This window comes from Lissotriton vulgaris, chromosome 4_1, assembly GCF_964263255.1.
Source record: "Lissotriton vulgaris chromosome 4_1, aLisVul1.2, whole genome shotgun sequence".
Classification (NCBI taxonomy): domain Eukaryota; kingdom Metazoa; phylum Chordata; class Amphibia; order Caudata; family Salamandridae; genus Lissotriton; species Lissotriton vulgaris.
The window spans coordinates 2,087,097,332-2,087,112,489 of record NC_141691.1 but is presented as its reverse complement, the minus strand read 5'-3'; the positions used below and the strand labels follow the sequence as shown (position 1 = coordinate 2,087,112,489).

The window sequence follows — 15,158 nt, the reverse complement described above, 5'->3', positions numbered from 1 at the left end:
ATGCTTGTTAGAGCTTTCTTCCACAGTTGCTTACACTGCCAGTGTCCATCAACACCTGTTAGAGATCTCTACAAAGCTTAATTACACTATCTGTATCCATTAATGCTTGTTCAAGATTTCTATTATAGTTGCTTACACTGCCTGTGTCCATTAATGATTGTTACAGCTTTCAACATAGTTGATTACACTGCCTGTGTCCATTACTGCTTGTTAGAGCATTCTACCACAGTTGCTTACACTGCCTGTGTCCATTAGCACCTGTTAGAGCTTTCTACATAGTTGATTACACTACCTGTGTCCATTAATGCTTGTTAGAGCTTTCTACCATAGTTACTTACACTGTCTGTGTCAATTAACATGTGTTAGAGCTGTCTACCATAGTTACATACACTTCCTGTGTCCATTAATGCTTGTTAGAGCTTTCTACAATAGTTGCTTACACTGCCTGTGTGAATTTATGCGTGTTAGAGCTTTCTATCATAGTTGCTTACACTGCCTGTATCCATTAATGCTTGTTAGAGCTTTCTACCATAGCTGCTTACACTGCCTGTGTCCATTAATGATTGTTACAGCTTGCAACATAGTTGATTACACTGCCTGTGTCCATTATTGCTTGTTAGAGCTTTCTTGCATAGTTGCTTACAATGCCTTTGTCCATTAATGCTTGTAAGAGCTCTCTACATAGATGCTTACACTGCCTGCATCCATTAACACCTGTTAGTGTTCTTTATACAGTTGCTAACACTGCTTGTGTCAATCAGTACCTGTAAGAGCTTGCTACAAAGTTGCTCATACTGCCTTTTTCAATTAATTCCTGTTAGACCTTTATACCATTGATTCTCACACTGCCTATGTCCATTAATACTTGTTAGAGCTTTCTACCATAGTTGCTTACACTGCCTGTGTCCATTAACACCTTCTAGAGCATTCTATATAGTTGCTTACACTGCCTGTGTCCATGAATGCTTGTTAGAGCTTTCTTCCACAGTTGCTTACACTGCCAGTGTCCATCAACACATGTTAGAGATCTCTACAAAGTTAATTACACTATCTGTATCCATTAATGCTTGTTCAAGCTTTCTATTATAGTTTCTTACACTGCCTGTGTCCATTAATGATTGTTACAGCTTTCAACATAGTTGATTACACTGCTTGTGTCCATTACTGCTTGTTAGAGCATTCTACCACAGTTGCTTACACTGCCTGTGTCCATTAGCACCTGTTAGAGCTTTCTACATAGTTGATTACACTACCTGTGTCCATTAATGCTTGTTAGAGCTTTCTACCATAGTTACTTACACTGTCTGTGTCAATTAACATGTATTAGAGCTGTCTACCATAGTTACATACACTACCTGTGTCCATTAATGCTTGTTAGAGCTTTCTACAATAGTTGCTTACACTGCCTGTGTGAATTTATGCGTGTTAGAGCTTTCTATCATAGTTGCTTACACTGCCTGTATCCATTAATGCTTGTTAGAGCTTTCTACCATAGCTGCTTACACTGCCTGTGTCCATTAACCCCTGTCAAGATGCTCTCTACATAGTTTATTACACTGCCTGTAATCATTATTGCTTGTTTGAACTTTCTACCACAGTTGCTTATACTGCCTGTGTCCATTAACAACGGTTAGAACTCGCTACATAGTTGCTTACACTGCCTGTATCCATTAATGCTTGTTAGAGCTCCCTACATTGTTACCTACACTGCCTGTATCCATTAATGCTTGTTCAAGCTTTTTAACATGGTTGTTTACCCTGCCTGTGTCCATTAACACCTGTTAGAGCTCGCTACATAGTTGCTTAAACTTCCTGTGTCAAATAATTCCTTTTAGACCATTCTACCATAGTTGCTTACACTGCCTGTGTCCAATAACACCTGTTAGAGCTCTCTACAAAGTTGATTACACTACCTGTGTCCATTAATGCTTGTTAGAGCTTTCTACCACAGTTGCTTATACTACCTGTGTCAATTTACGCTTGTTAGAGCTTTCTACTTTAGTTGCTTACACTGCCTGTTTCCATAAATGCTTGTTAGAGCTCTCTACCTAGTTGCTTACACTGACTGTGTCCATTAACACCTGTTAGAGCTTTCTACATTGTTGCTTACACTGCCTGTGTCCATTAATGCTTGTTAGAGCACTCTACGTTGTTACCTACATTGCCTGTATCCATTAATGCTTGTTCAAGCTTTCTACCATAGTTGCTTACACTGCCTGTGTCCATTAACACCTGTTATAGCTTGCTACATAGTTGCTTACACTACCTGTGTCCATTAATGATTGTTACATCTTTCAACATAGTTGATTACACTGCCTGTGTCCATTAATGTTTATTATATCTTTCTACCATAGTTGTTTATTCTGCCTGTGTCTAATAATGCTTGCTTGTTAAAACTTTTTACAATAGTTAATAACACTTCCTGTGTCCATTAACAGCTGCTAGAGGTCTCTACATAGTTGATTACACTCTCTGTATCCAATAATGCTTGTTCAAGCTTTCTCTCATAGTTGCTTACACTGCATGTATCCATCAATGCTTGTTAGAGCTTTCTACCATAGCCGCTTACACTGCCTGTGTCCATTAACCCCTTTTAGAGCTATCTACATAGTTTATTACACTGCCTGTAATCATTAATGCTTGTTTTAACTTTCTACCATAGTTGCTTATACTGCCCGTGTCCATTAACAACGGTTAGAGCTTGCTACATCATTGCTTACACTGCCTGTGTCCATTAATGATTGTTACAGTTTTCAACATAGTTGATTACACTGCCTTTTTCCATTAATACTTGTTAGAGCTTTCTTCCATAGTTGCGTACACTGCCTGTGTCCATTAACACCTGTTAGAGCTCTCTACAAAGTTGATTACACTATCTGTATCAATTAATGCTTGTTCGAGCTTTCTATCATAGTTGCTTACACTGCCTGTGTCCATTAATGATTGTTACAGCTTGCAACATAGTTGATTACACTGCCTGTGTCCATTATTGGTTGTTAGAGCTTTCTTGCATAGTTGCTTACACTGCCTTTGTCCATTATTGCTTGTAAGAGCTCTCTACATAGTTGCTTACACTGCCTGCGTCCATTAACACCTGTTAGTGTTCTTTATACAGTTGCTATCACTGCTTGTGTCAATCAGTACATGTAAGAGCTTGCTACAAAGTTGCTCATACTGCCTGTTTCAATTAATTCCTGTTAGACCTTTATACCATTGATTCTTACACTGCCTATGTCCATTAATACTTGTTAGAGCTTTCTACCATAGTTGCTTACACTGCCTGAGTCCATTAACACCTTCTAGAGCGTTCTATATAGTTGCTTACACTGCCTGTGTCCATGAATGCTTGTTAGAGCTTTCTTCCACAGTTGCTTACACTGCCAGTGTCCATCAACACCTGTTAGAGATAGCTACAAAGTTAATTACACTATCTGTATCCATTAATGCTTGTTCAAGCTTTCTATTATAGTTGCTTACACTGCCTGTGTCCATTAATGATTGTTACAGCTTTCAACATAGTTGATTACACTGCCTGTGTCCATTACTGCTTGCTAGAGCATTCTACCACAGTTGCTTACACTGCCTGTGTCCATTAGCACCTGTTAGAGCTTTCTACATAGTTGATTACACTACCTGTGTCCATTAATGCTTGTTAGAGCTTTCTACCATAGTTACTTACACTGTCTGTGTCAATTAACACGTGGTAGAGCTGTCTACCATAGTTACGTACACTACCTGTGTCCATTAATGCTTGTTAGAGCTTTTTACAATAGTTGCTTACACTGCCTGTGTCAATTTACGCGTGTTAGAGCTTTCTATCATAGTTGCTTACACTGCCTGTATCCATTAATGCTTGTTAGAGCTTTCTACCATGGCTGCTTACTCTGCCTGTGTCCATTAACCCCTGTCAAGATGCTCTCTACATAGTTTATTACACTGCCTGTAATCATTATTGCTTGTTTGAACTTTCTACCACAGTTGCTTATACTGCCCGTGTCCATTAACAACGGTTAGAACTCGCTACATAGTTGCTTACACTGCCTGTATCCATTAATGTTTGTTAGAGCTCCCTACATTGTTACCTACACTGCCTGTATCCATTAATGCTTGTTCAAGCTTTTTAACATGGTTGCTTACCCTGCCTGTGTCCATTAACACCTGTTAGAGCTCGCTACATAGTTGCTTAAACTGCCTGTGTCAAATAATTCCTTTTAGACCATTCTACCATAGTTGCTTACACTGCCTGTGTCCAATAACACCTGTTAGAGCTCTCTACAAAGCTGATTACACTACCTGTGTCCATTAATGCTTGTTAGAGCTTTCTACCACAGTTGCTTATACTACCTGTGTCAATTTACGCTTGTTAGAGCTTTCTACTATAGTTGGTTACACTGCCTGTTTCCATAAATGCTTGTTAGAGCTCTCTACCTAGTTGCTTACACTGCCTGTGTCCATTAACACCTGTTAGAGCTTTCTACATTGTTGCTTACACTGCCTGTGTCCATTATTGCTTGTTAGAGCACTCTACGTTGTTACCTACATTGCCTGTATCCATTAATGCTTGTTCAAGCTTTCTACCATAGTTGCTTACACTGCCTGTGTCCATTAACACCTGTTATAGCTTGCTACATAGTTGCTTGCACTACCTGTGTCCATTAATGATTGTTACAACTTTCAACATAGTTGATTACACTGCCTGTGTCCATTAATGTTTATTATATCTTTCTACCATAGTTGTTTATACTGCCTGTGTCTAATAATGCTTGCTTGTTAAAACTTTATACCATAGTTAATGACACTTCCTGTGTCCATTAACAGCTGCTAGAGGTCTCTACATAGTTGATTACACTGTCTGTATACATTAATGCTTGTTCAAGCTTTCTCTCATAGTTGCTTACACTGCATGTATCCATCAATGCTTGTTAGAGCTTTCTACCATAGCCGCTTACACTGCCTGTGTCCATTAACCCCTTTTAGAGCTATCTACATAGTTTATTATACTGCCTGTAATCATTAATGCTTGTTTGAACTTTCTACCATAGTTGCTTATACTGCCCGTGTCCATTAACAACGGTTAGAGCTTGCTACATCGTTGCTTACACTGCCTGTGTCCATTAATGATTGTTACAGTTTTCAACATAGTTGATTACACTGCCTGTGTCCATTAATGCTTGCTAGAGCTTTCTACCACAGTTGCTTACTCTGCCTGTGTCTCTATTAGCACCTGTTAGAGGTCTCTACATAGTTGATTACACTGCTTATGTCCATTTATGCTTGTTAGAGCTTTCTACCATAGTTGCTTACACTGCCTGTTTCCATTAATGCTTGTTAGAGCTCTCTACCTAGTTGCTTACACTGCCTGTGCCCATGTATGCTTGTTAAAGCTTTTTAGCATAGTTGCTCACACTGCCTTTGTCCATTAATGCTTGTTATAGCTCGCTACATAGTTGCTTACACTGCCTGTGTCAATTAATTTCTGTTAGACCTTTCTACCATTGATTCTTACATTGCCTGTGTCCATTAAGGTTTTTTAGAGCTTTCTATCATAGTTGCCTACACTGCTTGTGTCCATTAACACCTTTTAGAGCTCTCTATGTAGTTTCTTTCACTGCCTGTGTCCATTAATGCTTGTTAGACCTTTCTTCCATAGTTGCGTACACTGCCTGTGTCCATTAACACCTGTTAGAGCTCTCTACATAGTTGATTACACGGCCTGTGTCCATTAATGCTTGTTAGAGCATTCTATCACAGTTGCGTACACTGCCTGTGTCAATTTACACTTGTTATAGCATACTACCATAGTTGCTTACACTTCCTGTTTCCATTAATGCTTGTTAGAGCTCTCTACCTAGTTACTTACAATGCCTGTGTCCATTAATGCTTGTTAGAGCTTTCTACCATAGTAGCTTACACTGAAGGTGTGTATATTTCCACATTTTAGAGCTCTCTATATAATTGCTTACACTGCCTGTGTGCATTAATGCTTGTTAGAGCTTTCTTCCATAGTTGAGTACACTGCCTGTGTCCATTAACACCTGTTAGAGCTCTCTACATAGTTGATAACACTGCCTGTGTCCATTAATGCTTGTTAGAGCTTTCTTCCATAGTTGCGTACACTGCCTCTGTCCATTAACACCTGTTAGAGCTTTCTACATAGTTGATTACACTGTCTGTGTCCATTAATGCTTGTTAGATCATTCTACCACAGTTGCTCACACTGCCTGTGTCCATTAACACCTGTTAGAGCTCTCTTCAAAGTTGATTACACTATCTGTATCCATTAATGCTTGTTCGAGCTTTCTATCATAGGTGCTTACACTGCCTGTGTTAATAAATGATTGTTACAGCTTTCAACATAGTTGACTACACTGCCTGTGTCCGTTAATATTTGTTAGAGCTTTCTAACACAGTTGCTTACACTGCCTATGTCCATTTACACTTGTTAGATCTTACTACCATAGTTGCTTACACTGCCTGTTTCCATTAATGCTTGTTAGAGCTCTCTACCTTGTTACTTACACTGCCTGTGTCCATTTATGTGTGTTAGAGCTTTCTAGCACAGTTGCTTACACTGCCTTTGTCCATTAATTCTTGTTAGAGCTTTCTACCATAGTTGCTTACACTGCCTGTGTCAATTAACACCTTTTAGAGCTCTCTATATAGTTGCTTACACTGCCTGTGTCCATTAATGCTCGTTAGAGCTTTCTTCAATAGTTAGGTACTATGCCTGTGTCCATTAACACCTGTTAGAGCTCTCTACATAGTTGATTACACTGCCTTTTTCTAAAAATACTTGTTAGAGCTTTCTTCCATAGTTGCGTACACTGCCTGTGTCCATTAACAACTGTTAGAGCTCTCTACATAGTTAAATACACTGCCTGTGTCCATTAATGCTTGTTAGAGCATTCTACCAAAGTTTCTCACACTGCTTGTGTCCATTAACACCTGTTAGAGCTCTCTACAAAGTTGATTACACTATCTGTATCCATTAATGCTTGTTCGAGATTTCTATCATAATTGCTTACACTGCCTGTGTCCATTAATGATTGGTACAGCTTGCAACATAGTTTATTACACTGCCTGTGTCCATTATTGCTTGTTAGAGCTTTCTTGCATAGTTGCTTACACTGCCTTTGTCCATTAATGTCTGTAAGAGCTCTCTACATAGTTGCTTACACTGCCTGCATCCATTAACACCTGTTAGTGTTCTTTATACAGTTGCTAACACTGCTTGTGTCAATCAGTACCTGTAAGAGCTTGCTACAAAGTTGCTCATACTGCCTGTTTCAATTAATTTCTGTTAGACCTTTATACCATTGATTCTTACACTGCCTATGTCCAATAATGCTTGTTAGAGCTTTCTACCATAGTTGCTTACACTGCCTGTGTCCATTAACACCTTCTAGAGCGCTCTATATAGTTGCTTACACTGCCTGTGCCCATGAGTGCTTGTTAGAGCTTTCTTCCACAGTTGCTTACACTGCATGTGTCCATTAACACCTGTTAAAGCTCTCTGCATAGTTGATTACACTGCCTGTGTCCAGTAATGCTTGTGTGAGCTTTCTACCACAGTTGTTTTCTCTGACTGTGTCTCTATTAACACCTGTTAGAGAACCCTACATAGGTGATTACACTGCTTGTGTCCATTAATGTTTGTTAGAGCTTTCCACCACAGTTGCTTACACTGCCTATGTCAAATTACACTTGTTAGAGCTTACTTCCATAGTTGCTTACACTGCCTGTGTCCATTTATGCTTGTTAGAGCTTTCTAGCATAGTTGCTTACACTGCCTTTGTCCATTAATGCTTGTTATAGCTCTCTACATAGTTGCCTACACTGCCTGTATCCATTAATGCTTGTTGGAGCTTTCTTCCATAGTTGCCTACACTTCCTGTGTCCATTAACACATGTTAGAGCTCTCTACATAGTTGATTACACTGCCTGTGTCCATTAATGCTTGTTAGAGCTTTCTTCCATAGTTGCGTACACTGACTGTATTCATTAACACCTGTTAGAGCTCTCTACATAGTTGATTACACTGCTTGTGTCCATTAATGCTTGTTAGAGCATTCTACCACAGTTGCTTACACTGCCTGTGTCCATTAACAGCTGTTAGAGCTCTCTACAAAGGTGATTACACTGCCTGTGTCCCATAATGCTTGTTAGAGCTTTCTTCCATAGTTGCGTACACTGCCTGTGTCCATTAACACTTATTCGAGCTCTCTATATAGTTGATTACACTGCCTGTGTCCATTAATACTTGTTAGAGCATTCTACCACAGTTGCTCACACTGCCTGTGTCCATTAGCACCCGTTTGAGCTTTCTTCATAGTTGATTACACTACCTGTGTCCATTAATGCTTGTTAGAGCTTTCTACCATAGTTGCTTACACTGCCTGTGTCAATGTACGAGTGTTAGAGCTTTCCACCATTTTTACTTACACTGCCTGTTTCTATTAATACTTGTTAGAGCTCTCTACCTTAGTTGCTTACACTGCCTGTGTCCATTAATGCTTGTTAGAGCTCTGTACATAGCTGCTTACACTGCCTACATCCATTAACAACTGTTAGTGCTCTCAACATAGTTGCTTACACTGCCTCTAGTCACCCTGCATGTTCCCTGTTGCTGTTTCATTATATGCGTCTTGGTAGAGGATTGGTAGCCTGACTCTACTAATCAAATAGCGACTGAGGTTTGGGACTGACATCTCAATAGGAACCTAAAGGGCTTGTTATCAGTGTTGTTTAAGGAGCATATAGGACTTAGAGGTCCTCTGACCTGAGAGACACACAGATATTGCATCCAAGAGAATTTAGGGCAGTGTATGTGGAGTGTTAAGAATCACTAAAAATGTTACAATTGAATTTAGGGCAGTGTATGTGGAGTGTTAAGAATCACTAAAAATGTTACAATTGAAATATGATGTCACACATGAGCATTTCAATACCATTGAAATCTCACACATGAAATATGATGACACAAGTGAGCATGTCAATAATGTGACAATGTCACATATGTAATGTGATGACACAGGGGAGCATGTCAATAACGTGGCACTGTCACACATATAATGTGATGTCACATGTGAGCATGTCAATAACGTGAAAATGTCACACATACCATAAGCTAACTAAACAATACGCAGCACCCACCACATGTATATACAGTGCCTGTAGGCATCTGTGCATACCAGGTGATGGCTCCAACCAACACACCACACAAGAGAGGTCTCACTGACTCAGCCTTGTCACAGAGTGAAAGGCGCCTTCACTTCTCTAGTCTGCTCTGCGTGTGCACTAGAAAAGGATCCAGTATGTGTAGGAACATGTGCACACCCTGTGACTACTGCCACCAACACACCACACTGCAGTATGGAGGGCTGCTCCGAGGCACATGTTTTATGTGCTTTGCAGCTGTGTCATTACCACATCATATTAATTGTGGTGCCCTGTTTGGGCACAGTAAAGGTGTCATAGTAATTGGAATGCACCTATGAAAAGTGTGTGTGTGTTTAGCAGCAGTGGTAAAGGTGCCATAGTAATCAGGCTGCTCCTATGTGCAGTGCTGGTGTGCTGGCAGCAGTGCCGAAAGGGTGCCATATTAATCAGACTGCACCAAGGCATAGTGTTGGTGTGCTTAGCAACAGTGCCATTAGGGTGCCATAGTAATTAGGCTGCATTGAGGCACAGTGTTGACGTGTTTAGCAGCAGTGGTAAAGGTGCCTTCGTAATCAGTCTGCTCCTAAGTGCAGTGCTGGTGTGCTTGGCAGTAGTGCCGTAAGGGTGCCATAGTATTCAGACTGCACCAAGGCACAGTGTTGGTGTGCTTAGCAACAGTGCTTTAAGGGTGCCATAGTAACCAGGCTGTATGAGGTACAGTGGTGGTGTGTTAAGCAGCAGTGGTATAGGTGCCATAGTAATCAGACGGCACCGAGGCACAGTGCTGGTTTGTTTAGCATCAGCACCATAAAGGTGCCATAATAAGCAGTCTGCAACAATGTGCTGCAACCACAGTGCTGGTGTGTTTTGCATCAGCACCATAAAGGTGCCCTAGTAATCAGGCGGCACCGAAGCACAGTGTTGGTGTGTTTAGCAACAGTGCCGTGAAGGTGCCACAATAATAAGGCTGCATTGATGCACAGTGTTGGTGTGTTTGGCAGCAGTGCTGTAAAGGTGCCATAATAACCAGGCGCCACCGAGGCACAGTGTTGATGTGTTTAGCAGTGTTGTCGTTAAGGTGCCTTAATATTCAAAGACTGTCTTCAAATTTCTGATCTGTTATTTTGTGTTGTTCCAGGTGTACCACAGTGTAACCCTGCGTGTGCTGATAACGAGCTGTGCACGAACAGTGCGGGGTATGCCGAGTGCAAGTGTCAACGAGGCAAATACACAAATGCAAGTATGTTTGTAAGGTTCTTATCTATTGATGCTTATACAGACTCTAGTGCATTCCTATAGTGAGCACAGCATATAACAATACCCCTCCCTTTTTTTTTGTGTCCTCATCTCACCTTTCAAGCCTCTGTGGGTCTTATGAAGCCGCCTTCGTGCTCTGTCGCCGCTACGGCTTACTGCACTCGCTTGAATCGTCCGACCGATCCCTTTTTTTTTGCAATCATAAGACCAATGATGTTTACAGTAATCTTAGATTCTTACCCCAGCTCACGAGGGGTTGCCATATATTCGATATCTTGTCCTCCATGTCCTCATATTCTAATCGTGCCATAGAGAATACAACTTTAAGCCAATCTTCCCTTTGCGGGGGTAGGGGGTCTTTCCACCTCTTGCACACTTCCCTTCTGGCCAGCAATATCAAATACAATAAAAAAATCCCTGTCCTTCTGAGAGAGGGTCTGACTGAGGCAACCATCATCTCCAAAGAACACCAGTGGCATATTGATCTCTATGATGGTATTAAAAATATCCTGTATATTGTCACCCACCTCAGTCCAAAAAGTGCTGGAAACTCGTAGAAGATATGCAAGTCGTTGGCAAGAGGTGTCACACACCTGGGGCATTTGGGGGCAGGATCAGGGGCGAACTTTGCAATTTTTGCGGGGGTGTAGTAGAGTCTATTAAGGACAAAAAAATGATTTTTTTTTAAACAAGCACGCTTGACAAATCTGTACAGGGTCTTTAGTGAAGGTTCATACAAGGAGTCCGTTAACGGCCCAAGTGGGGTTTCCATCCATACTGCAGCAAAGGGGGGTGTCTCATGGTCCTCGGCCTAAAACAAGCTGTTGTACCACATAGAAATTTCCTTATTCAGTGGGCGAATAGATCGCAACAGGTCTTCAATCTCTCTATTCCCACTGGTCTCCCACTTTTCTGCCTCATACAATGATGTTAACTGTATGTATTTAAATCTTGAGAGCCCCGGACCGATATTTGCCCTCAGGTACTCCCATGGATGTATCCCCCAGGAGTCCAACAATTCGGACCAAATTGGGATGCCTGCCCTTTTTATCGGCAATGCCAAACTGTCCTGCAGGCAGTTCGGTGTTCCTGGTGCATCCCATACGGGGGCATTTTCAGAGTGGTATCCAATGCCCCAGCTGCGCCGGAGCCTGTACCATAACACAAAGCTGCCCTCAAAACTTTCAGACGCACCCTCTTGAAGAATCTAGGTGACCCAAACTTGTACAGAAATGCCTCGCCATCTCCTCCCCCTTCCACCCGTGCCATTTCACCCAGCAGCCTCCCCCAGGCTGATTCCCCAGGTTTCACCAGCACCATCCGTATGCTTTTAAACTGGAATGCTGCTGCGTACAACCTTACATCTGGGAGGGCTAACCCACCTTTTTTTTAGTCTGCGTCTGAGTTTTTTCCACTCCAGACGAACCCCTTTATTGCCCCAGACGAAACTGCCGATCTTACTCTGTACTTTCATTAAACTTTTACTGGGAAATATTAATGGAATTGAAGAGAAGAGGTAGGACAGCTTAGGTAGGATAACCATATTTACTAAGTTGATTTTCCCATAAATATTCAGGGGGAGATTTCTCCATCTGCTAAAGAGATTATCAATTTCCTTTGCAACCATCTTGAGATTCAACTCGGGTATCTTTTCAACTTCCTTTACTACATAGATCCCCAAGTGTCTCATCTCTTCACTTACTCTCTCTGACAACTCCAGATTCCAACACATCACCTCTGTCTTGGTTTTATTAACAAGAAACCCGGGGAGCGATCCAAACTCACACATACACTCTTCCCCCCTCGGAATAGCTGTCTCTGGGTCACTTGTGTATAGTGTTAAATCGTCAGCATATAGGACTATTTTAGAGCTATATTGTTCTGATCTAAATGGATAGATTGAGGCATCCAGTCTAAGCATCTGAGCTAATGTTTCCACATACAAATTAAACAAAAGAGGTGATATTGGGCACCCATGCCTAGTTCCTCTCTGGATGTTGAAGCTCGCCGTAAGGAAATCATTTAGGAATATTCGAGCAGAGGCACCCTGATAGCAGTTCTACAGGGTTTTTATAAAGATTGGACCAAACCCCATGGCCCTCAGGACCTCCCATAGATATACCCAGCAAACTCTATCAAAGGCCTTGGCTGCATCAACAGCGACAACGGCCAAGGGTTCTGTCCTCTGAATGGCCAGGTTGATATTGCCAATTAGGAGCTGCATTTGTTCCTGGATGTATCTCCCTGCGACGATCCCTTTCTGATCTGGGACTTTGGTATCAGTTTGGCCAATCTCCCTGTTAAAATGCCCATAAAGATCTTATAATCGGCATTCATCAGGGAGATTGGGCGATAGGAGTCTGCCTTTTTTGGATCCTTGCCAGGTTTTAATATCAAAACTAATATTGCCTCTTTCCATGTATTGGGAACCTTTCCAGTTAAACTATAAATTGAATTAAAGGTATCCCCCAATGCTTCTAAAAGCTCCACCTTGAGGTGTTTATATATTTCGCTCAGGAGTGCATCTGAACCCGAGCTTTTTTGTTCTTAGATTTATTTATCTGAGCTGCTATTTCCTCTGACGTAAAGGGGGTATCTAAGTTGTTTTTGCTTTCTTCCGAGAGTACAGGGAGCTGTTTATTGCTAAGAAATGACTGAATCGAACTCGGCAGGGGAGCCAGGTCTTCTCTATACAGCTCTGAGAACATAGAAAGAAGACAGGACTGTATATCCTCGATCTTATTTGAAACGTTCCCGCTGGCATTGATTTTAAGTTCTTTTATATCATTCCTAGCTCGGTCAGTCCTAGCTTTCCATGCCAATAAGGCGCCAGCCTTCTCCCAATATTCGTAATTCTGCATCATTCTGGTATCCCAATACGCCCTACACTTAGCTTCTAATTTCCCCTCTGTATTCTGATCTTGCCTCTTCCAACTTCCTCAAGGTCTGAGTGAGTTGCTCCCGGTCCCTGTTGCTAAAACCATCTCTTACTCTCTCCAAGCCACTTATCTTCCCTTCGATACCTTTTAATACTTCACCTTCGATCTTATTCTTATGGCAGATAGTTCCGTGGAGTTTCCCCCTAAGCCAGGCCTTATAGGCGTCCCAAACTACATCAGGTGTTGAAGAGCCTGAGTTCAGCAAGAAAAATTCCAAGGATGGGGCCTGCACAGCAGCAATCACCTCGGGGTCCAGTAACTTGGCCCTATTAAGGGTCCACCTTGATGCATGCGGCTGTACCTCCTTAATCTGGTATACAAATTGCAGAGGTGCGTGGTCAGACAAGTGACTCAGGAGAACTGAAACCACCCCTAGATTGGCTGTTGAACCTCTATCTAAAAATATATAGTCAATCCTAGAGGAATGACAGCGCTTTTTGCTATAAAAGGTAAAACTCTTTTGATCACCAATTATTTCCCTCCATAGATCGACTCAATACATATCGTGAATCATGTTAACTAATGCCCGACGTACCATCACTTTGTAGTGACTTAAATTGGATCTATCCTGAAGGGGATCCATCAAGACATTAAAATCTCCCCCTATCACGTATGGTGGAGGTTCCAGCATCAGCAGAGATTATAATTTGTGATTATAGGCTGGATCGTCCGTGTTTGGACCGTAGAAAGAGGCACAGACCATATCATAGTTTTCAAATGCTAATAGAACAGTCAACCACCTACCAGAGGAGTCTTTTTTATATTGCAGGGCGTTCCTTGTTTAATTAATATGGCGACCCCTCTGTTTTGAGCTGTCTGTTTCGAGGCACTGAAGCACTTCTCCCACGTGACCTTAGAGAAAATTGAGGTGCTTTCTTCATAACGCAGGTGTATCTCCTGTAACAAACATATTTGTGCAGTTGATAGTTCTAGGTGTTTAAGGATTAGCCTCTGCCTCCGAGGGCACCTTAACTCATTGACATTCCAAGAAACAAATATGATCCCTCTATTCTTTAAAGTCACACCTGCCATCATCTTCTTTTCCTACGTGGAAACATCGCCCCTTTTTGAAGCGAAATTTGCTATGGATATGCAATAGGTTTAGATGAGGTCGATTTTTTTTCCTTTTTTCCCACTGCTCCCCCACCACGTGCCCCCATCCTACCCTGACCCCCCCATGACCCCGTGCCCACTCTACCCCTGAGGAACTCTACCATTCCCATTATTTGTTTTAAAAAAATTCCTGCTAGTTACACATCATATTTAATTGAAGATCCACTTGGTCTATTTCCCCCCCTGCCCCCCTTTTCTGTCTCTGGTCCTAGCTATAAGACGTCAGCTTCTTCCCCTGACCTGATCTGGTGCATGTGATTGTTCCACATCACTCTTAACTGTGCTGGAAACTTCAGCTGCGCCTTGGCTCCTAAGCTATTCAGCTCCTCCAGCCTTTTCCCCAACTCCCACTGCCTTGCTGTGGTGATGTGTGATATATCAGATCTTATATGAAAGGTAAAGGGGTTAGAGCTGTTGAAGTGTAAGGAGCCTTTGTTTAATGCGGTAGAGAGAATCTGCTCTTTTATGGAGTAAGTAAAAAAGTTCACCAGAATCTTCCTGGGTTTCTGTTTTGCGGGGTTTCTCCTGAAAGGGTCTCGATGTACCCTCTGTATGTCGTGCAGCAGATCCACCTCTGGTGTATCTTTTAATACTGTCCCCTTCAGTAAGGATATAACAAACCCCTTAATGTCCCCCCCTCCACGGATTCCGGCACATTCAGAATTCTCAGATTATTCCGACGCAAGTAGT

General features: G+C 41.8%; 1 protein-coding gene across 1 annotated transcript in view; it reads left to right on the top strand.

The window, feature by feature from the left end:
• The window catches only part of LOC147725090 (uncharacterized), a 191,743-nt gene that overhangs the window by 83,279 nt on the left and 93,306 nt on the right, over window positions 1–15,158 (top strand). Inside the window, exon 2 of the mRNA XM_086918167.1 lies at window positions 10,298–10,399. Within this exon, the coding sequence (XP_086774293.1) occupies window positions 10,298–10,399 (102 nt within the window). The remainder of the gene's footprint in view (window positions 1–10,297; window positions 10,400–15,158) is intronic.